This window comes from Benincasa hispida, chromosome 3 (genome assembly GCF_027475165.1).
Source record: "Benincasa hispida cultivar pf3 chromosome 3, pf3_genome.v1.1, whole genome shotgun sequence".
Classification (NCBI taxonomy): Eukaryota; Viridiplantae; Streptophyta; class Magnoliopsida; order Cucurbitales; family Cucurbitaceae; genus Benincasa; species Benincasa hispida.
In genome coordinates, this window is record NC_143480.1 from 20,872,131 (window position 1) to 20,896,289 (window position 24,159).

Sequence of the window (24,159 nt, forward strand, 5' to 3'; positions counted from 1 at the left end):
GAAGAGACTAACATTTCCACATACTCCATACCTATTGATTTCAATCCTGAACCTAGTCCAGATACAAATGTTTCTGTTCTCCCTACTAAATAGGCGCCTTGGATAGCATACTATAGGAAGAATCTTAGAAAGGAAACCCCTGTTGTTCCATCGGAAGCTGTCCAAGAATTGGAACCAGCACCAGCTCAAGTTCAAGATCCTGTTGTTTTAGATAGTGTTCTTGAATGAAAGACTGGATGTGTAGAAGATGGTGAGACGAGCTCAGAAAAGGTTGAAACTACAGATGATAATGAGTTGCTGGAAGATCTTTAGGAGAATGAGAACCTGCTACAAGAGATTGAGCAGAGTCAGTGTTCTGATACTGGAAAGAGGCTGAAAAAACTGGCGATTATGATACCACTCTTGATATGCCAATCGCTCTACGGAAAGGGACCAGGTCATGCACCAAGTATCCTATGCATAGCTTTCTAACCTATAGTAATTTGTCTCCTGGTTTTAAAGCCTTCACTACCTAACTGGATGCTCTAGCAATACCTACTAGTGTGTGCACAACCATGGAAGTTCTCGAGTGGAAAGTGGCAGTTATGGAAGAAATGAGAGCCCTTAAAGCAAATAGAACTTGGGATCTGGTGGCCTCCCTAAAGGTCACAAAACAGTTGGGTGCAAATAGGTGTTCACAGTGAAGTATAAATCTAATGGAATGCTCGAAAGATACAAGGCCAGGTTAGTAGCTAAAGGATTCACTCAAACGTACGGGATTGACTATTCAGAAACTTTTTCTCCAGTAGCTAAGCTCAATACGATCCAAGTTCTTCTATCTGTTGTCGTGAATCAGGACTAACCTCTACATCGACTGGATGTAAAATATGCCTTCCTGGATGGTAAGTTAGAAGAAGAGGTCTACATGAGTCCCCCTCCGGGTTTCAAAGCAAAGTTTGGAAACCATGTTTGCAAACTCAAAAAGTCCTTATATGGGTTAAAACAGTCCTCAAGAGCATAGTTCGATAGATTCACGATGTTTGTTAAATTACAAGGGTTTGTTCAAGGGCATTATGATCATACCCTGTTCACCAAAAGATCATTATCAAGGAAGATTGTTGTTCTGGTTGTTTACGTTGACGATATCATTTTGTCAGGTGATGATACGACAGAGATTGTTAAGTTGAAACAGAGGATGACAGGCGAATTTGAGATATTTTCTTGGGATGGAAGTGGCGAGATTGAAAGCAGGAATATCCTTGTCTCAACGAAAATATACGCTGGACTTGTCAAAGGAAACAGGAATGACTGGATGTAAACCTGTGACACTCCTATTGAAGTCTAGCAAACTGAGAAATACTACGGAGGGAGTTCCTATAAATAAAGAGAGGTATCAACGCCTTGTAGGAAAATTGATTTACCTATCTCATACTCATATGCTGTGAGTATGGTGAGTCAGTTCATGCAGAGTCCATGTGAGGAACATATGGAAGCGATAACTCGAATTCTGAGATATTTGAAATTCACCCAAGAAAAGGGCTTAGTTTTCAGAAAACATGACAAACGGAGCATCGAAGCGTATACTGACTCAGATTGGACAGGATCCGTGACCGATAGAAAGTCGACCTCGAGATATTTTACCTTTGTATGGGGAAATTTGGTTACCTAGTGGAGTAAGAAACAAGGTGTAGTTGCTAGGAGTAGTGCTGAGGTGGAGTATAGAGCTATGAGTCTGGGAGTGTGAAGAAATATGGTTACAGAAGGTTTTATCTAATCTTCACCAGGACAGTCCTGGTCCCATTAAACTGTATTGTGATAATAAGGCTGCCATCAGTATTGCCAACAATCCTGTGCAACACGATAGAACCAAACATGTTGAGATTGACAGACACTTTATTAAAGAGAAGTTAGACCACGGGGTTATTTGTATTCCCTACGTTCCTTCCGGTCAACAGGTCGCAGATGTTCTCACCAAAGGATTATCGAGACAGACCTATGGTGCCTTTAGCCCTAAGGGCATTTTTGTCTTTTTTACTTTATAACCCAGTTGAATACAACAATTCAATGAAGAAGTTCTTCGTTTATCTTCATACTTCTCCCTCTAATCTTCTTCTTCTTCTTCTTTGATCAATACAAGTCCATTTTTTATTGCATTTTATTGACTATTTTACTTCAACATCTTAGATGTTTTTTGTATTGTATTTCAGTGTTTGTTTTGCATTTTGTATTATTGTTATTTAACTTGTATGCTAAATTTATCTATATCCTAAACTTTTCCTTAAGAAAAAGAAAACATATCTTCAACGTATCAGTATCCTAGTTTTATAGAAATTGGTGCATCACCGTATCCTATTGTATCTATATCTCGTATCAATATCCGTGTCTATGCTAGCCAGTGCTTATATGGGGAAAAGAAGTTTTGACCCCAAAAGTAGAGGGCTTGGAGTTTAAAGTGAATCTCTTCAAAAGTTACTCGATCCTTCAGAACAGTAAACCAAATTGAAAGGTAAGAACCCTATGGGACAAAGGTAGCCCACATTGCCTTGGTTCCTAACAATACCCCATCTCAGAAAAGCTGATGTCCCAGCTACAAGACCAATGGTACTTCACTCGAAAACACCCGGTTAGAATCTCTACCAATGCTCTTCTCCAGAATGTTGACAACTGGCTTTGACACCATTGTTAGGTACTTAAGCACCTTGGAGAACTACACCCCAAAAGCTAGCTATTGAGGTGAGAGAGCCAAGCCACTTAAGTACCACATAGGTCATCCCGTTCTAACCGATGTGGTTAAAATGTAGCCCATACTATCTTGGTTCCTGACAGAGATCAAGTTTAAAGTCAGAAAGAAGAAAATGAAATCAAAGTGTTAAAGTGGGAGATCAAAAATGTCTCCCAAAGTCCACACACTACTCACAAAAGCGACTTAATTGAAGTCAACATGAGCATAGGTCAACGGTTAAGGTACCTTTAGGAGGCCACAAGTTCAAATTCTCCTACCCAATGGAATATGGTTCTGGATAACTTCCAGAATGTTTTGGGCCTCTGCATACACCTTAAATAAATCTCAGACACAAGAAATATTAGGAATTTGAAGGCTGTCCTAAATTCCCCCTCCACCAGCACAACAAATAATAATATAACCAAAGGAAGAAAGTGAGGGAGATCGAGATTTATGAAAATTCACCATTGAATTGGACTACACTCTGCAAGTTCGCCAACCCTTTTAGGCATGTCTGAGAGTGATTCTGAATGGTTAAAATCACTTTTGACATTTTCAAAATCACTCTAAAACATGTTTTTAACCATTCAAATCAATTGATTAAAGACATGTTTCATAGTGATTTTGAACATGACAAAAGTGATTTTAATTATTTTAAAATCACTCCAAAATATGCACTTACCCCTTTCTCTATTTTATCTCAAACACAAGCCCCAACCCTCACAAGATGTTCTCTGCATCCTACAATGCTACCCACATTTCTCCAAGAAATAAAAGCATTAAAATGACATAGGACAACATTCTATCGAGTTTTGCACCGCAGCAAAAACCAACTCCCACCGTGACAGTGTGCAAAATGCACCGAAATACTAAAGGGGCCAGTTTGGTGCTGCAAAGCTACCCACTACCTCTGGAAAATGCCGTTAATATTCTTGATTCTAGATATATTGTTAATCTTTTTAGCATCACCATCACGTCAATGTTTGGTTTTTTAATATATATTTTTAAAATTCAAAACTATCTAACAACAAAGCATGTTGATTAGATCAAAATTAAAAGGGCAGGAAGATTGTATCCAGGATCATCAGATATTGATGATACCTTCATTGTCCACTATAATACACCAAGTTCCTATATGTACCAATTTGTACCAATCCAGTTCTCCTCCCAAAACAAATATGCCAGAAGATGATCCACAAGCTTCCCCTCTCTGTCTAATACAGAAATGATTCTAACTGACAAAATCCCATGGACCCCGCACAAGTAACCGCTCGCATCCCGCACAAGTAACTGCTCTTACTCCTCACCAATTACATCATTTTTCTCATCTCTTTTCTCTTTCCTATTCCTTCTAGTGTATACTTCAGTAATTTGGGGTCTATCAAGAACCAAAGAATGGATTTTCTATGGATACTGTGGGTAAAAAGAAATCGTAGAATCTTTAATGGAAAGGGAGAGGAACTACTCGTATATTTTTTTTTAAGTATAATTACACTGGAACTATTCATGTTTATTTAATATATTTTTTCAATTACTCTCCTAGTGATATCTGTACCTGAGAGGAATGCTTCTAAAAGATTTTATAGACCTTAAATTCCATCCTAAAGCGGTAGTGCTCAAACCCAAGTCTTAGAGATACAATGCACAACAACAAACAATTAGATGATAACATGTTAAAACGACTCATCCAAACATGTGTAATCATGCAGGAAGAAAAAAAAAATACAAAATAGTTGTTACTAACAAGAAGATGGGTAGAGAAAACATATATTCATGCGTAACCAAGTGACAAGGGGAGTTACTCATCGTTTCATGAGCTGGTGCCTCATTATCCTCATACCTACCTTTTAGACAATTTTAATCACATTCAGAATCATGTTAACAAAGTAAGAGATGCATGGAAAGATCAATACAATGTCAAATATGTTGGTTCTGGACTCATAATTTGGTACAACTAGGAATTTGGAAACTACCAATTGAATTTTTCGGCTTTGCTTGTGCAGAACGTCCAGACTTTGAGCTCTTTTCTACATACCCTTTCTCAAGGGCTCGCTGCTTCAAACGGTTTTCGTCAGTACATTTCATCAGCCGATCTACGCTTACCCATTCGTCCCAACTGTTAGCAAGATGTGCATTGTAACAACTTTTGTATTGCTTTTATAGAAATTACATAACTGTCGTAAAAAGATGGTAGACGTTCAACCAAAGCTAATAATTTCTATAGTGTTTTCTAAAAAGAACATTCTTGAAAAGAAAAATGCAACCAACTGTAGGAAAATTCTAAAGCATTCTCAGCAGACGATGTCTAAGAGGTTACCAGTATTGCAATGGATAAGAACACAACTTAAATGTTTCTCAAACCAGTTGATCAAGAAAAGGCTTTAAAATGTGAAGGTGGGAGATGAAGTAACTAATACAAGAAAAACTTGAGAGCTAAGACTTCCATTTTTAAATATATATATATATATATATATACATATATTTTTACCAAAAACTGGAAACAGAAACAAAGGTAACACCCTGCACCCAACTCTATTAATTGGGTCTGATGCCATGCTAAGTAAAACAGATACAGATGTAAAATGTGGAAATGCTCAAATTAAATGACGAAAAGTTTTGTATTGTATTTTGTACCATTGTCATCAACTTGACATTTTATGATTTTTCGTGGATTTAGTGGATTACATTTAATAATGTAAAATTTACCTATATGCTAGATTTTTTTAAGAAAAAAGTATATCTTCGACGTATCAGTATCCTAGTTATTTAAAAATCGACGATTGCCGTATCTTATTGTATTCATATCCGTACTTGTATCCGTGCCTATGCTTCATAGACAAAAACTAATAACATCAGATTGGAAAATAATCATTATTATGTATTAATAAAGCACAAGCTTCCTCTGAGCTTAAAATTGTTTAATGCACACGGAATCATGCATCAATAAGCAGTGCAAAAAAGAAGGATTTACAAAAGGCCCTCATTCTTCATATAGTCATATGTTATAATACGAAGTATGTTAACCAATGATTCCATTTTGGAAATATATCTACAGGAAATAAATATGGGAAACAGAAGGTTTCAAGTTCATTATCAATTCCCCTTGAAGAGATTATTTGATGATAGATATGAAAATTTCAAACTAACCACCAAAATTGCTGGGGTAAAACTCTTAGGTTTGAGAAAATCAGAATACATAATTCTATTCAATAAAGATATGAATATATACAAGTGTACAAGAGTGACCAAAGAAGGAAAGCATAGAAAAGGAAAATATAACAAGATATTAACAATAATGAAAAACCTTAACAATAAAACTATAACGCTCCCCCTCAAGTTGGAGCATATATATTAATCATGCCCAACTTGTTACATAGATAATCTATATGTGTTCTATTCAATGCTTCCGTAAAGATATCTCCTAATTGTTTTCCAATCTACACATATCCTGTAAATACCAAACCTTGTTGAATTTTCTCACGTACAAAATGACAATCAACTTTAATATGTTTAGTCCTTTCATGAAATACTGGATTAGACACGACATGAAGTGTTGCTTGATTATCACACCACAATTTTGTCGGTGTGGTGATTTCAAATCCCAACTCAACAAGAAGTTGATATATCCAAATCAATTCACATACAGACTATGCCATTGCTCTACATTCTGATTCCGCACTTGAACGTGACATCACATTTTGCTTCTTACTCTTCCAAGAAATCAAATTACCACTAACAAAAATACAATAACCTGAAATTGATCTTGTCTTCTTTTGATCACACCCAATCGGCGTCTGAGAAACATTCAATATTAGTATGACCATAATTCTTATATAATAAACCACGTCCGGGAACAGCCTTCAGATAACACATAATCTGTTCCAATACAGCCCAATGATCAACTGTAGGGCATGACATGTGCTGACTCACAATACTCATCGAATAGGCTATGTCGGGTCGAGTCACTGTAAGGTAATTTAGTTTTTCCACTAACCTCCTATATCTTTTAGGATCTTTTAACAATTCTCCATCTTTTATGAGTTGTAAGTTGGGCATCATTGGGGTACTACATGTAGCCCTTAGCTTTCCTGTTTCAGTCAACAAGTCAAGCACATATTTTCTCTGTGATGATAGTGTTGAAATATATTGAATTAGCCCTAAGGGCGTTTTTGTAGTTTACTCTATATTTGCTAAATTAGGGTTTCCCCTCATCCTATTTATATCTGAGGTTGGGGTCTCTTGTAAGCATGACATTAAAATAATAAAACCTTTTCTATCGTGGTTTTTCTTCCCTCAATTAGGGTTTTCCACGTAAACTCCTTGTGTTGTTTCTTTCCTTTCTATTTCAATATGGTATCAGAGCAAAGTAATGAAACCTTAGCCCCGATAGAAGAAACTCAGTCATCAAACTTGATAGGTGAAGGTACACTGGCAGACACGACTAATGTGGCTGTGATTCAAGCAGCCGTTAATAGATATCTCCGAACCATCTTAAACCCAGTGCAACCCGACCCATCTGGAGCCCTGCTGCCAGACTTCAACAACCCAGTCGGCGCGCACCTTGGACAGCTTCAATCGCCAAGCATCACCAACCCAGTCGGCGCACATCTCGGACCTCTGATTCGTCTTGGATCGCGATCAACACAGAGCTCTGGTGGATTCGCTCCAGCCGGCGCGCCGAACATCTCCCAGACGCAGCGTACCAGCCCGTTCCAGCCGAACATCGTCGACAGGGGTCCTTCGACTTCACACACGATCGGGTTTTCTCCAGACAGCCGTGGGTTCGCTCCAGCTGCCGGGTCGAGTTAGATCGGCACGTTTTCTTCAACCTCGCAGCCGATCGTCGAGCCCTCTGTCCGTTACCCACCGTCGCAGCCGTCTGGGAGCAACGCCGATCATGGGTCGCCGTATTTTGCCGTAGGTGGAACTCCGATAGTAGCCTCCTCACAGTACCATGGTGGACAACCCCTTCCTCATGTGTACCTAGTTCAACCTTAGTTTCGAATTGGCGATTCCGTTGAAGAAAATTCCATGACCTATAGACAGAAACACCCCATATCTGAATCTCATGGGTAACTCCAACAACAATTGGTCAGTCTTCAACAATAGATGGCCGCTCTTGGAGCCAAATTGAATGGCCATGATTCTTCCCCGATTTATTCAGAAAATCCGGTATCAATGTTTCCTACTCTTTCTACTACTAATCTTTTATCTGGGACTATAGGAAACTCTGCAGGAATGATCACGAGAGAGAAGCTGAATGGACAAAATTACTTCTTTTGGTCCCAAACAATTAAAATGGTTCTTGAGGGACGCCATAAGTTTGGATACTTGACTGGAGAGATACCACGACCGAATCCTGGGGATCTTTAAGAGCGTGTTTGGAAGGCAGAGAATTTATTGCTCCGCTCGATGTTGATAAGTAGCATGGAACCATAGATTGGGAAACTGTTACTCTATTCAGCCACTGCCCGAGATATTTGGGATGCAGTCCAACAGTTATATTCGAGGCGTTAGAACGCATCCCACCTGTATACTCTACGTAAACAGGTTCATGAATGCAAACAAGGGAGCATAGATGTAACGTCATACTTCAACAAGATGTCTTTGTTATGGCAAGAAATGGATCTATCTCGAGAGATCATCTGGAATTACCCGCAAGATGAAATTCAGTACTCGAAGATAGAAGGGGTTGAGCGTGTGTATGATTTTCTTGCGGGGTTGCACCCCAAATTTGATACAGTTCAGAGTCGAATACTAGGGCAGAAACCAATACCGTCTCTCATAGAGGTTTGTTCAGAGGTTAGATTGGAAGAAGATAGATCAAGTGCAATGAATGGGTCGGGTGTTAGCACTATAGAGTCAGCTGCCTTTGGGGTGAAATCCGCTGGATCTGATGGTGACAAGTAGAATAGTAAAACACCCCCAGTATGTGAGCATTGCAAAAAACAGTGGCACACGAAGGATCAGTGTTGGAAACTGCATGGTCGACCTCCAAATGGTAAACGTCGCCCTCCAAATGACAAGTCGAAATCTGGTCGTGCTCTAGTGAGTGAATCGTTGAGGGGGGCACACAGCCTCCAGTGACCAACCTGGGTGATTCAGGTACCATAGAGATCGGAACAGTTGCTCAATCAGGTAACCCTCAATCTTTTAGTTTCCTTGTTGAAGGGAATGAGTTATGGATTCTAGATTCAGGAGTGACTGATCACTTGACTGGCTCATCCGATCAATTTCTCTTGTACTATCCAAGCGCTGGAAATGAGAGGATTCAAATTACGGATGGGTCCTTTGCTCCTGTTGCTGTTATCAATAAGTAAAATAACAAAAGATTTGAATTGTAGAGTTGTCTTCTCACCAGATGCTGCTTTATTTCAGGACTTGAGCTCGGGGAAGACGATTAGCACTACCCGATATGACAGAGGCCTCTATTTCCTTTCTGAAGATGCTTCCTCCAGGAACTTGTTTAGGACTAGCCTTTTATCTTCTTTTACTATGTCTAAAAAAGATTATTTATTGTGGCATTTTCGTCTTGGACATCCAAGTTTTCAATATATGCGATATTTATTTCCCCACTTATTCCATAATGTGAATGTTTCTTCGTTATCTTGTGATGTCTGTATACGTGCTAAACAACCTCGTGTGTCTTTTGTTTCTCAGTCCTATAAACCTACCTAGCCTTTCCACCTGATCCACAGTGAAGTTTGGGGGCCCTCAAACATACCTTGACTGATAAATGGTGGTTTGTAACTTTCATCAATGATCATACCCGACTTACATGGGTATATCTCCTTGTTGATAAGTCCGAGGTTCTACCTACCTTCAAACAATTCTATACCACTATATTAACACAGTTCAACATAAAGATTGCCATTCTTCGGAGTGACAATGGTTGTGAGTTTGTCAATCACACCCTCCAGGAATTTCTAGCGTCAAAAGGGATCATCCATCAAAACTCGTGTGCGTATACTCCGCAACAAAACGGGGTGGCTGAACGGAAAAATCACCATCTAATTGAAATTGCTCGCTCCTTGATGATTCCAGCGTCTCTCCCTTCGTACCTGTGGGGAGATGCGGTTCTTAACACAGCCCATCTCATTAATAGGATGCCTTCACGAGTTCTAAAGTTTCAAACACCTCTTGAGTGCTTCAAAGAGTCTTACCAGACTACCTGTCTTATTCCTGAGGTTCCTCTTCGTGTGTTTGGGTGTACAGCTTTTGTTCATACTCATGGTCCACACCGGACTAAGTTTGCCCCACGAGCTTAAAAGTGTGTGTTTATTGGGTATCCCCTTCATCAGCGAGGCTATAAATGCTTTCACCCATCTTCCAGAAAATACTTTGTCACTATGAATATCACGTTCTTTGAAGATAAACCGCTCTTTCCCGTTAGTCATCTTCAGGGGGAGACCACGAGTGAAGAGACTAACAGTTCCACATACTCTGTACCTATTAGCTTCAATATTGAGCCTAGTCCTAATATTCCTGAACCCAATCTCGAACCTAATTCTGCTCCTGCTATTCCAGTGTCTGTCCTTCCTACTAGACAAGTGCCCTGGATAACATACTATAGGAAGAATCTCAGAAAGGAAACTCAGAAAACCCTTGGTGTTCCATCGGAAAGTGTCCAAGCATCGAAACCATCTCAGGTTCAAGATCTTGTTATTTCAGAGGAGATTCTTCAAGAGAAGTCTAGGAACATAGATAATGATGAGAAGAGCTCAGAGAAGGTTGAAATTTCAGGAGGTAATGAGGTACTGGAAGATCCTCAAGAAGATGCAGAATTGTCTCAGAAGTCTGATACTAGAGAGAGACCGATGAAAACTGATACCACTCTAGATATGCCAATTGCTTTGAGGAAGGGAACCAGGTCATGTACAAAGTACCCTCTGCATAGTTTTCTGACCTATAGTAACTTATCTCCTGGTTTTAAGGCTTTTACTACCCAACTGGATGCTCAAGCAATACCTACCAGTGTACATGCAGCCATGGAAGTTCTCGAGTGGAAACTGGCAGTAATGGAAGAAATGAGAGCTCTCGAGACAAATAAGACTTGGGAGTTAGTAGCTCTCACTAGAGGTTACAAAACAGTTGGTTGCAAATGGGTGTTCACAATGAAGTATAAGTCTGACGGAACGCACGAGAGATATAAGGCCAGGTTAGTTGCTAAAGGGTTCACTCAGACGTATGGGATTGATTATTCAAAACATTTTCCCCAGTGGCTAAGTTAAACACGATCCGTGTTCTTCTGTCTATTGCGGTAAATAAAGATTGGCCCCAACATCAACTAGATGTAAAAAATGCCTTCCTGAATGGTGAGTTAGAAGAGGAGGTTTACATGAGTCCACCTCCAGGTTTTGAAGCTAAGTCTGGGAATCATGTTTGCAAACTCAGGAAGTCCTTATATGGGTTGAAGCAGTCTCGTAGGGCATGGTTTGACAGGTTCACCGTGTTTGTTAAGTCCCAAGGGTTTGTTTAGGGACATTCTGATCATACACTCTGGACTTGTTGAAGGAAACAGGAATGACTGGATGCAAACCTATTGACACTCCTATTGAGGTCAATGGCAAACTAAAAAGCATTTCGAAAGGAGTTCCTGTGAATAAGGAGAGGTATCAATGCCTGGTAGGAAAACTGATTTACTTATCTCATACTGGGCCCGACATCTCCTATGCTGTGAGTGTGGTAAGTCAGTTCATGTAGAATCCATATGAGGAGCACATGGAAGCAGTGATTCGAATTTTGAGATACCTAAAGTCCACCCCTAGGAAGGGCTTAGTGTTCAGAAAATATGACACACGGAGCATCGAGGCGTATACTGACTCAGATTGGGCCGGATCTGTGATTGCTAGAAAGTCAACCTCAAGGTACTGTACCTTTGTGTGGGGAAATTTGGTGACTTGGCGGAGTAAAAAACAGGGTGTAGTGGCCAAAAGTAGTGCTGAGACAGAGTATAGAGCAATGAGTCAAGGAGAGTGTGAAGAAATCTGATTGCAGAAAGTTTTGTCTGATCTTCACCAGAGTAGTCCGGGTCCCATGAAGTTGTATTGTGATAATAAGGCTGCCATCAGTATTGCTAATAATCCAGTGCAACATGATAGAACCAAACACGTGGAAATTGACAGACACTTTATTAAAGAGAAGTTAGACCGTGGAGTTATCAGTATTTCCTATGTACCTTCAGTCCAACAAGTTGTAGATGTTCTTACGAAAGGGTTATCGAGACAGACGTTTGAAGCTTGTATTAGCAAATTGGGTCTTGCCGATATCTACGCCCCAACTTGAGGGGGAGTGTTGAAATATGTTGAGTTAGCCCTAAGGGCGTTTTTGTAGTTTATTCTATATTTGCTAAATTAGGGTTTCCCCTCATCCTATTTATATCTGAGGTTGGGGTCTCTTGTAAGCATGACATTAAAATAATAAAACCTTTTCTAACGTGGTTTTTCTTCCCTCAATTAGGGTTTTCCACGTAAACTCCTTGTGTCGTTTCTTTCCTTTCTATTTCAATAGATAGTATTCCTTTCTTGCTTCTTATTACCTCAATTCTTAAGAAACATTTCAACATGCCCAAATCTTTTGTATGGAATTGACTATGAAGAAAGGTCTTTAGGGACTAGATACCCAAAGCATCATCACCAGTAATCACAATATCATCAACATATACAACTAACAAGATGACACCACCCTCAGATCTCTTAAAAAAGACCAAATGATCTAACGTGCTCTTCCGCATTCCAAAGCTTTCAATCACCTGACTAAATTTATCAAACCATGCCCGTGGACTCTACTTTAATCCATACAAAGATTTACGAAGGCAACACTCCATTCCATGCTCCCCCTGAGCAACAAACCTGGTGGTTGCTCCATATACACTTCTTGAAGATCACCATATAGAAATGTATTTTTAATATCAAGTTGATGTAAAGGCCAATGATTGATTGAAGCTAATGAATAAACAACCTCACAGATGCCATTTTTGCTACTTGAGAAAAAGTATCAACATAGTCAATGCCATAAGTTTGTGCGTAGTCTTTTGCTACAAGGCGTGTTTTTAACTGAGCAATAGAACCATCAAGATTGACTTTAACTGCAAGGAGAGAAACTAAATCCCAAGTACACTTATCATCTAAGACAGTTATCTCCTCCACCATTGTGGCACACCAACAAGGATGAGACAAAGCTTCATGAACAGTTTTAAGGATGGATACAGACTCTAAAGATGCAATAAATGAACATGTGGAAGATGACAAATGGTTATATGAAACAAAAGAGGAAATAGGATGAGCACACTTACGTTAACCTTTACGAAGAGCAATAGAAAGATCGTCACTCATTTATGGATCCAATGACGAAAAGAACTCTGGTACAGGGCATGGAACTGAAGGAGGTTGTCGTCGAGTATAGACCTTAATGATGGGTGGAAGAATAGAGGTAGCCATAGGTAGAGACGAATCAGGAAGAGGATCAGAAGGGGAACCAATAGTGTAGACAAAGAAATCATCCTCTAATTCCTTATGCTCCCCCTGACTCTTATTCGAAGAGAAAGACGATGATGAAAAGAATGAGGAATGTTCAAAAAACGTGACATCAAGAGAAACAAGATATTTATTTAGACTAGGATAATAACACCGATGCCCCTTTTGAACATAGGAATAACCAAAGAAAATACATTTTAGGGACTTTGGATTCAGCTTGGTATGTTGAAGCCGAACATCCTAAACAAAGCAGGTACAACCAAATATTTTGGGTGGAATGGGAAACAAATATTGTTTGGGACATAAAGTACGAAAAGGTATGTCACCCTTAAGAATGGAAGAGGGCATGCGATTTATTAAGAAACAAGTTGTGGAAACAACATCAACCCAAAAGGATTTTGGAACATGCATCTGAAACATCAAGGCTCTGGCTGTCGCTGTCTCAAAGAGATGATGATTCTTTCGTTTTGCAACCCCATCTTGAGATGGAGTATCGACACGAGAAGATTGATGAAGAATGTCATGGGCATCTAAATAAGACTTGAGTGCATGAGAGAAATATTCCTTGGCATTATCGCTTCGTAAGATTTTAAGAGCACCACTAAACTGAGTTCGAATTTCAGCATATAAGTTACGAAAGTGAGAAAGTAACTCAGAACGATTTTTCATTAAATATAACCACGTCACACAAGAATAATCATCGAAAAATGTAACAAAATACCGAAAACCTCCTTTGGACTCAATAGGACATGGACCCCAAACATCAGAATGGACTAATTCAAATGGATCATTAGCTTGTTTATTGTCGAGGATACAAACTCAAACGATGAAATTTAGCAAACTGACATGACTCACAATCTAAAGAAGACCAATGTTGAAACTAAGGACAAAGACTTTTCAACAAAGAAATAGACGAATTACCCAAACGACAATTTTCTTCGAAGGGAGACGACATGCTAGAGCATGTGATAGCTGTAGGTATTTATGGTTCAAAGATGTAAAGACCTCCAAATTCACGCCCTTTACCAATAGTCTGCTTCGTCGTAAGATCCTGAAATAAGCAATAACCAGGAAAAAAGGAGACAATAATGAAGATCACGAGTAAGTTTACTAATCGAAATCAAATTAAAAGAGAAATGTGGTAAATGTAAAACTGATGACAAAGAAATTGATTCAATAATATGGACGGAACATAAGTGGAGGTTCCATCAGCTATAGTGACATTAGGTGAAGAGGTAGATGTATAAAGGTTAGAGAATAAACTGGGGTTACTTGTCATATGGTCTGTAATGCTAGAGTCAATGACACATTTCGAAATGGAGGAAAGAAGGCATTTAGAGACGTTACCTGTCTCTGCGATGGCCGTAATGGGAGTAAAAGGGGATGTCGTCAATGACTCATGTTGAAATTCAGTAAACTCCTCTACATAAATCGTAATTGACTTGTCAAGGTTATCAGGAGTAGAAGTGACATATGCAGATGGCAACCTTTGACCGTTGTTCATTCATCTTCTACATTCATGTTTCGTATGGCCAGGTTTACAACAGTTATAGCAAACGACACCTTCTGAATTTGATCGTTGGTAATTGGGATGATCTTTGGAGCTATTTGATTCAACTCCCTTATTACCTCTATAATCATTTGTGCACTCAATCAAAGCACTGCTAGAATTAGATGACATAACTGCTTGTGGCTTCTCTATATGAAATATTCGAGTATAATATTCTTCTAACGATGAGATGTTTGAGCTCGACAACACTTGATCTTTGGCCATCTCATATTTAGGTGCAAGACCAACTAAATAACTCATGATAAACAACTTTTCATGTTCAGCCATTAGAACTTTTGGATCCGCGCTAATTGGCATCAAGGCATTGAATTCCGTACATGTATTTTTGACCTCCATAAAGTAGATTGTAAGAGATTTCTCTCCTTGATCAGGTTGATATAGAGTCTTACAAGCATCAAACACTCTATTAATATTCTCTTTCCCAGAATAAAGAAAATCCAAATGTTCCAATAGTTCCTTGACTGATTCGTAGTGATTTACTAATTCAACGATTTCACGATCAATAGAATTCTTGATTTGTAGAAGCATTCTTGAATCACCCCACCACCAAATTTTTTTAGTAGCATCAATCGATGGTTCTTCTTTGATGTGATCATCCATCTCAATCTCCTAATAAAGTGGTGAATATTTGATCTCCATGAAGAGTAATTGGATCCATTCAACTTGTGTTCGATTACTTTTGACACCATAAGAACCATCTCAAGCATGACTACTGGTTTCTTATATTATCTCAAAAAAGAAACACCAGACAGAAGCAGAGCAAATCATAATTTACTGAAGAGATGTTTTTTTCTTCAATGAACCACAAATAGTGAGTATATAGCCCAAACAAACACACCACCAAGGAGAGTCAACAAAACCGAGGAAACCCATAGAAGATGAACCGGAACCAGCAACGCACGCGCCTACACGCACAGGCGTGTGGATCGACGGCAGAAGGAAAAGGTGGTGTGTGAACCTAATGCACTGATCAAATGGATGCCGGACTTTGGGGTTCTATAGATCGGCGACTGGGCTCCTCGATAGACTGAGCGGTGTCAAAAAATAGCGAAGAAAAACGACCTTCCCTTTTCTCAACGGCGACGGCGGCGACGGCTGACGACAAACGGCAGCGATGGCTGATGAAGAACGACGGCAACGGCTGACAATGAACGGCAGCGGCGGCAAACAAACCGAAGACAGCGGCGGTGAGCAAAAGTATAAACTCATCCCTCCACATAATCCTAGATGTAACATAGATGGTTCTAAATTCTTAAACCCTAAAGTTCACAAAACCCTTTTTTTTAGAGCGCTCTGATACCATGTAAAACTCTTAAGTTTGAGAGAATCAAAATACATAATTCCATTCACTAAAGATATGAATATATACAAGTATACAAGAGTGACCAAAGAAGGAAAGTATAGAAAAGGAAAATATAACAAGATATTTACAATAATGGAAAACCCTAACAATATAACTATAACAGTTGGAAAACAAATCTGTAACGATAAAACAAAAAAGGCACAGAGACAAGCGGATGAAATTCTTGCACTCACAACAATAAATTTCAGTTTTCAAAAAACTCCTGGAACAACTTTACTAAATCATTTTCCAAGATGTTCTGAGAGTTTAAAATAATAGTAATAATAATTTTCTTGAGGATTTCTCCTCTTGAAATGGCATTTTTGCTAAGTCTATCGAGAGGTACCCAATCACCCCATCAATCATAAGTCGAATGCCTTAAGCTAACAATCTCCTCTTCAATCTTCTTCGGTCGACAACAACTGACCCATCCTACATTTGAGAGTAGAAATGAAGTTTCTATTTTTCTTGGCCGAGATTCATTTATGGAAGAAGACACTGTTTCCATCCCCTTCCTTTAACCAATTAATCTTAAATTTCTGGCTCAACATTCTTTACTCACTAATAATCATCTCAGTCAAGGAAGCTTTTAGCCTAACTATAATCCTTTTGCCATGGAGAAATACTTCCCTGCTCAGCCAACTCGTCAATCTGGGCAATTCGATGAAGAGTCTCATGCCTTTATCCATATATTCCCAAAGAGCTCTCTATTCCAGGTAGAATTCAAACTTGCAGCCCTTTTTAACTTCTCCATGTTCTTATAACCTTCCCCAACCGGCCTTTGCCCTTCCCACCAAATCTTCAACTTTTTGTTGAAATCTGGAGCTGCCAACCACACGTTTTCAAATCAGAAAGGGGAGGGACCCCACTTAGAAGAACTCAAATTAAGTGCAAGGGTGAAGACTGATGTAGGACGATTAACCCCTCCAATCTAGAGATTTTGAAAGCATTTGGTCTGCTCAACCCCTAAAAAAGAAGAATTCTATCAATCCTCGAAGCCGAAATACTCTCCTTCATAATAGTCCAATTAAATCTGCCATTAAACAATGAGAGTCCATCAAATCGTTCACAGCTATAAACTTATTTTACTTCCTCATTATTCAAGTAATTCGACTGCATTTTTTTTTATATAGACGTAATTGTTTTCATTGAGTAAAAAAATATCACAAGGTTCCCTCTCCACACCTCTAAACACTCAATTGTTTCTCTCCCTCCAAATATCCCACGGTAATTTTATTGCCATTAAGTCGAGCTTCCATCCATCTTATCACAATCAAATTTCTTGCCACACACAAAGGACCTCGACATAGCCCATCCAAATCAAACAATTCCTGCCAAGGATATGCACGGGCCAATAATCCCCAAAATCCAGCTAGCTATAATGTTGATAATTCTACACCCTATTTTGAAACTGAAAAAAATCTCGATAGCATTAACCTTAATGGGGATGCAATCCTGCTTCCACATCAGCAAGATGCTTCTAGCTGAACTGATCTCATCTAAAGCAGGCAAACATCTTTTGACCAAATTATAAGCAAAGCTGCAAGTGATGAAAAAAAGACCTGATGTCTCTGCATCTCTTTTATACTTCTATCATTCTTAAGGAAGCTTTACATTTCATTTTTAAAAAATAATGTGAAAATCCAAGATTAAAAAGGAAAGAAAAGCAGAAGGAAGAAGCATATAATTGCTAGAATATAAAACCTAACTAAATGAAGTCACACGATGGATGGAAAAAAAGGAAAGAAAGAAAGAGGGCAACATCTAAACAATAGATGAAGTGAGTGAAATAATAGAGGATTCAAATATAAAATAGAAAGAGAGACTCACTTTTTATTCCAGCCCTGCAAAATGACAAATTGGAAGCGGTCAATAACGCAGGAAGAAACTTTTCACTTAAACAAACATACTCTATATTTTGAATCATATCTAACATATCCAATTACTTCAGCTTTTTGTACTGACAGCACAAATTCCTCTAGATTTTAGTAAGATTGTCACTCAAAATCAGAAGAACTTTGGTAAGGAAAACCACAAGACATAAAAGTCAAACTTACTAGATAGTGCAGAAAGTATCTCCATTCCTTCTTCCTAAGCTCAACTCTTTGGACCTGAAAAATAAAACCATAACTGGATAGCTATTTGTTTGATCACCGTGGATGGGGAATAATACAGCATCATTTTTCTTTTCATGTGAGATGATACAAAATGGAGATCCTGGTGAAGAATCAATTTAATGCAGCTTGCTGCCTTTTGTAGAAATCAGTCATAATTTTTAGTTTTATGTGATAGTTGTTTATATGCTCTTTGTTCAATTTAGATGCATGTTGAGTTAGTTGAGAGATCTTAGGAAAGTGGTGCTACCGCCTTGTCATGCACCATCCATATTTCTCTTATATGATTTTTGCAGTATGCAGTAGGAACTCTGTTTTTTTTTTTTTTTTCCTTTCCTCTATTTTTGTCTAGATCATCTTCTTTCTTCAATTAAAGTACACTAAATATGCAGGTGATATACAATCTCTAAAAAGAAGTTTTGCGACACATTAAAAAGATTTTTTACTCAAAAGGAGGAGTTTACAATCTTTAGAACATGACTGATTATGATGACTTGAGATAACCTGAAAATTTTGGATTCTGTTCCAAAAAGAAAAAATTATAGGAAGTATAATATTTCATTGAAATGCAATATTACAAGAAATGGTTATTTCAGAAAATTTAGTCTTTGTCGACTGAAATTCTAGAACTCCTGGAGGAGCCTGTTTTTGATGCACGATTGGATGTTCTCTTATTTTAGGTCTGCAAAAACAGCTTGCATCCTTTATTTCTTCATTACAAGGGTGGGCAACCCAACCATACACTGTTGTGTTTGAAAACTTGTTATCAAAACAAGAAGTGCTAAGGAAACAAATTACCTGCAATAACAAGCCTCTCCATGGTGGAATGTGTTCTTTATAAGGTTGGATTTAGGACCAAAGAAAAAAGAATGTTATACATTATCTTTTTCATAAATTCTTCAGGTAAAAGCAAACAGAACGAGAGAAGAACCCTAAGAGAAACTAAAATGTTTGTTATAGATGTGGGAAGTTAGGACATCTCAGAACAAATTGTTCTGCCAAACTCATGGATGGAGCAAATGATGTCCACGATAGTAAAATTGAGCAACCCAAAATGGGTACAGTGCTTATACATTGAAGAAATCGAGCAGCCACAAGATGTATTTTCTGCAATGCCCCAGACCAACCCAGTTATAGATTCAAATTACTTTACAAACTAAAACAAAGAATGGATTGTTGATTCCGATTGCTCTCATCATGCAGCGAAAATGCTTCTACACTCTGATATCCTACGACATTATGGAAAAAAGAAACTCATACATCCTATAGGAGGACAATTAACTTATGAAAAAAAGCTGCTCAAATGATGAAAGTCTCTCTCAAAGAAGTTGGTCATATTCCAAGATCAGAGAATTTGGCTTCAGTTGAAGGTACATTAACTTTTGACATAATGAAATCCAAATTCTCTATAATGTTAAACAAAGTTTAAATGGTGTTAATGTTTTGAATCTAGGAGAAGAAAAGAATCTTTATATGAATAACCCCTAGTAGTTAATGGAGCAAGTTAAAAGAGTTTAAGGGATTTTGGGAAAATTAGTTTGAATTTGATGATAGCCAGTAGCCAGCTACACAGGATATTAAAATCATATGAATTTCTTAACGATCAAAAGTTGTAGGGACAAGCAATCGTTTGTGAGATTAGTGGACACTTGCATAAGCGAGTCTATACACTCACAATACTGAAATAGTTGTAATAAATAAATTGTAAGCAAGTGGTGCATATGTTGAAAAGATTGAATGAAATACAAATGCAACATTTTGACATGCTCGTTGGGGCATGCCGGTCACCCATTGTTATAAAGGAATATTCAACAAAGAAACTCCTAGATGACATTCCCAACTTTAAGGAAATTCAATGTAGTATGTCCACGTGTCAATATGGAAACTTCATCATGTGCAACATCACAATACCTTTGCTCAAATTTTACAAGGTCAACAAGAACACCTAGCTGTGCTGGCTTTCATTGTGTGACATTTATTATGGATGGAATTTCTAAATTCATTTGGTTATATTATAGTTAAAGTGGAATAATCCATTAGTAGAACACAAAAGTGAGCACACTTCCCTTTCACAATGTGTTAGTCGTCTGTTGACCACCTAACTCCTCAGTCCTCAATCCTCATTTTCCTTCAGTTTTAAAAATGTCTTTCTTGGCATTTGGAAGACAAAAAGATAGTTACATACTAAGTAAGATTTTAAGGAGGCTCGTGCATATTGTATCACGCAAAGTCATCACCCACTTTCACAAACAAAAAAATTTCATCGAGCAGCTTTTCCAATAATTTTCTCCCCAGGGAACTCAGAACTCCAGCTGTCTTGCCTCCCAAGGGCATCCTTAGACTTTTGCTCTATTTCTTACGTTTTCATTTTTTTTCTTAATATAAAAAACGAATATTTCATTGATATGATGAAATATACAAAAAGAGGAAAAGCCCCAGAAAATTAGAAACTTGACAATATAACAAAAGGTTGTTTGAGGACCAGGGAAAAGGGAGAAGAAACTCACCAGGCCACAATCTAAAGAAAAACATTGTCCTAAAATCTATCACAAGGGAGCAATTTGTTGTTAAGGGTCCCGTTGTTCCACCAAAGGAAGGCTCTAATCAATTTCTAAAGAATATTATAATACAAGTGAGGGCAGGGATCTGAAACTAAAACTACTTAGAAGAAGAAAGGAGACCAAACCGTTAAGCTATGCTCATTTTAGAAAGAAGGCATTGATCGATTAAATCCATATGATCTCTTTTCCTTCTTGAAGAAATGTCCCACCAGAAAAGCATGTGAGGGGCAGCTAAATGTTGTTGTGCATAGGGGTCTGCCAACAGAAGGTAACTAGGAGCATGTTCCAAAATTTGCTAGCAACTTATAGGGTCTCCTTTATTAAGACTCACAGATTGAATCCAAAGGGTAGGCATTATAGTTTTGTTGGTTATGATACTCACAAGAAAGTTTAGCCACCAAAGCTCATAAAGATACATGGAGTTTAACGAGGAACATAATATCCCTTAGAGAATGCTCAAACCCTCCAAATTTTACTATTCCTCTCTCCTCGACCATCTCTCCAACCCCTACCCCCTATGTCTAGCCAACCCCTATGAACATCTCTAGATATATGGTTTGATCTTTTGCCTTTTAAAGTTTGATATCTTCTTCTTTTCAAGGTCTCACCACTCCCAGATGGAGTTACATCAGATTCTTGTAATACTTCTTGTTTATCTTGGAAGATTCTTTTTAGAAGAAACTTGAAGGATCAGGAGATTGTTGAATTAAGTTCTTGTTGGAGAACTTGGATTTGGTTATTTTGGTTGATTGTGATGATTCACAAGTATAGTCTCTTGATTCTTCGGGATTATTTTCAGCCAAATCTCTCAATAAGAAGCCTGCAAACCCTTCTTCTTCTTCGACCAAGGTATTATTTACGGCTTTGTGGAAATCAAATATTCCCAAAAGAGCAAGTACTCTTTTGCAGCAGCATAATTACATAAAATTCTCTTCAAAAGAAGATGCAATCTTCAGCTTTGCTGCCTTCTATTTGCCTATTACGTTTCGAAGCAGCTGAATCCATGAATCATATCTTTTTTGCTGCTCTTTTTCCAATAATTGTTGGAATTCGTTGTTTCTTAACTAGAAAATGGGTTTTCTCCAATGACTCAAATTGTGTTCGTTTTCCCTTCATTTATACTTGGTCCAAATCCTTTTCTTCTTTGATAACTTTAGAAACTTAGAAACTAAGTTATTTTCATAACCCTGATATCTCCTTAACACTGGCCTCGGTTAATTGAACCTGCGTACGGACTTCTCTTTTTCCGGTCTCATAAGCGACCAAACAAGCATAAGAAATCCAATAACCACACGCAAAGAACAGAACTAATACAATGGAATTAGGTTACAAACGAATTACGCCACCCCCCCCCCCCCCCCCCCCCCGGCACCACCATGTAATTTTCCTCTCTAAACCAGATGCGCTAACCGAAAAACGAGCTCGCTCAATGCTCAAGGGAAGTTTCGAGAAAAAGAAAGAGGAATTGAAAGTCGAATTCGAAAACAAGGCGTAAAAGAGAAGGTACCTTTGCTTCATAGATGCGAGGGCCGTGATAAGCAAGAACCTTCTCGCCTTCGGAGTAGAGGCTGGAATTGGAGGGTGGAGAATCGCCGCTGGACATGTCGCCGTCGGTGGCTGCATCGTCCTTGGAGGAGTTTACCATTCTCGAACACTGGGAGATAGCAAGAGAACCAACCAGATACGAGGCTCGGCCACTTCCTCGTGAGCTCGCGTGGCGCTCTGACGAGTGCGGAATAGAGCGGGAACTGCCATCGCCGCTGTTTTTCCTTTTCTTTTTTACTTTTTTTTTTCTCCTCTTTTTTCCCCTATCCTCGTAATTTTACTTTACCACTCTACATATGATATTTGGTAATTAATTTTGTTTTTTTAAGAACTTCAAAAAATGAGGGAAAAAGAAAAAACTACAACCAAGAGATCCACAAAACTTATTTATAACACATGTCAAATAGTGGAAGACAAAATTACAAGACACTTAAAAAATAAAAAACCAACACGATGGGCGAGCCTAGTGGCATCGTCCACCACGTTTATAATTCTAACAAATCGGTAGGCAGCTCGTTAAGGGCACGTATAATATACGATGAGTCAAACTCCACGATAAGAGGATGATGTTACTTCCCTCTCGAATGGAGAAGGAAGGATAACCCAACCTCCCCTTCCAACATCTTTACTGGCCACCCCTTTGTCAAAGTTCTTGAAGCCAACATAGATGGAAGAGTCGTGCAAGTCGTGAATAACTCACTCTAATTTGCCCAACTAATTTCTGCTGCACCAAGAAGCATCTGCATTGAACTTCCAACAATCTCTTGAGGGAGAGGGGGAAACTGTTGAGGTTAGTGCCCTAAATCTCATGGTTCTTGTTACAACCTTTGTAACAATTACAAAGTGGGTTGTATCCGTTGTGCCACCAGAATAAGGCAACCAATCTTATCTATATACTATAGATCATTTAGGTTATTATTTAAACACAATCTATCTATATGTCAACCACATACATGTTTAAGTTATATAAAATAACCCTGGGTCTTGGTTTATTGGATTGAATTACTGTAATCTAAATGTCGAATAAAACAAACTACAAGAGATTAATATTTCATAGGATGACCATAGGTGACTCGATCTTAATCCCGAGTGAGTTATGAATTCCTGTCTATGAGGACAGTCCTTTGATCTGTATGAGTAAGAGTGGTTAGATTCACCTGAAGGTAGTTAATCCTGTGCGGAAACGTGCGAATGCTTGTATATCGAAATTTCTTTCTTGATTAACATACACAAAGAAAATTAAGCATGCAGAAACTTTGATTAAATTTGAGAAAAATACCTTTTGGAATAGTGTTCTTCAAGGATTTTCTCCACAAAATAGATCATGAACACCACCATTATGAAATCCTCGTTATTCTCCGGTGAGGTTGTGGTTTGTGGGAACCCTTTTGGAAAGATCAATGGGAAGAATTTTGAGAGAGAACTAGAGAGTTTTCTTACCCATGTGAATGAGAGGGAGACGATGCATTAATGATTGGGCTCTCCAACCCCTTTATGTTTAACACAAAGGGGAAGGGTAACTTCCTTTCCCCATTAAACCAACAATAACTCCCCATATATTTAATTAAATGTACATTAATGCATTTCTCTCTCATAAACTATAGTTTTAATATGAATCTCATTCATATTAACTAATATTAGAATCTTATTTAAATGTATATTATTCTGTCATAGTATAGTTCAATTTTGAATCTATATTCAAGATTAACTTTAATATAATATATCTTTTGTTGGATTTAGTGTCCTAAATCTCGTGGATCTTGTAATTTGTAGTTTGTAAATATAAATTATTTATTTAATAAAATAAGAAATATTTTATTTGACATTTAGATAGCATTAACTCAATTCAAC

General features: G+C 38.2%; 1 protein-coding gene across 1 annotated transcript in view; it reads right to left on the reverse strand.

Moving 5' to 3' along the window:
- Positions 1-22,556, reverse strand: part of LOC120073109 (MRG family protein) — a 30,419-nt gene extending 7,863 nt beyond the window's left edge. The window contains exons 1-4 of the mRNA XM_039025731.2: positions 22,271-22,556; positions 18,146-18,199; positions 17,919-17,932; positions 4,675-4,817 (exon numbers count right to left, since the gene is read on the reverse strand). Of these exons, the coding sequence (XP_038881659.1) occupies positions 4,675-4,817; positions 17,919-17,932; positions 18,146-18,199; positions 22,271-22,408 (349 nt within the window). The 5' untranslated portion in view covers positions 22,409-22,556. The remainder of the gene's footprint in view (positions 1-4,674; positions 4,818-17,918; positions 17,933-18,145; positions 18,200-22,270) is intronic.
- Positions 22,557-24,159: the final 1,603 nt, after the last annotated feature.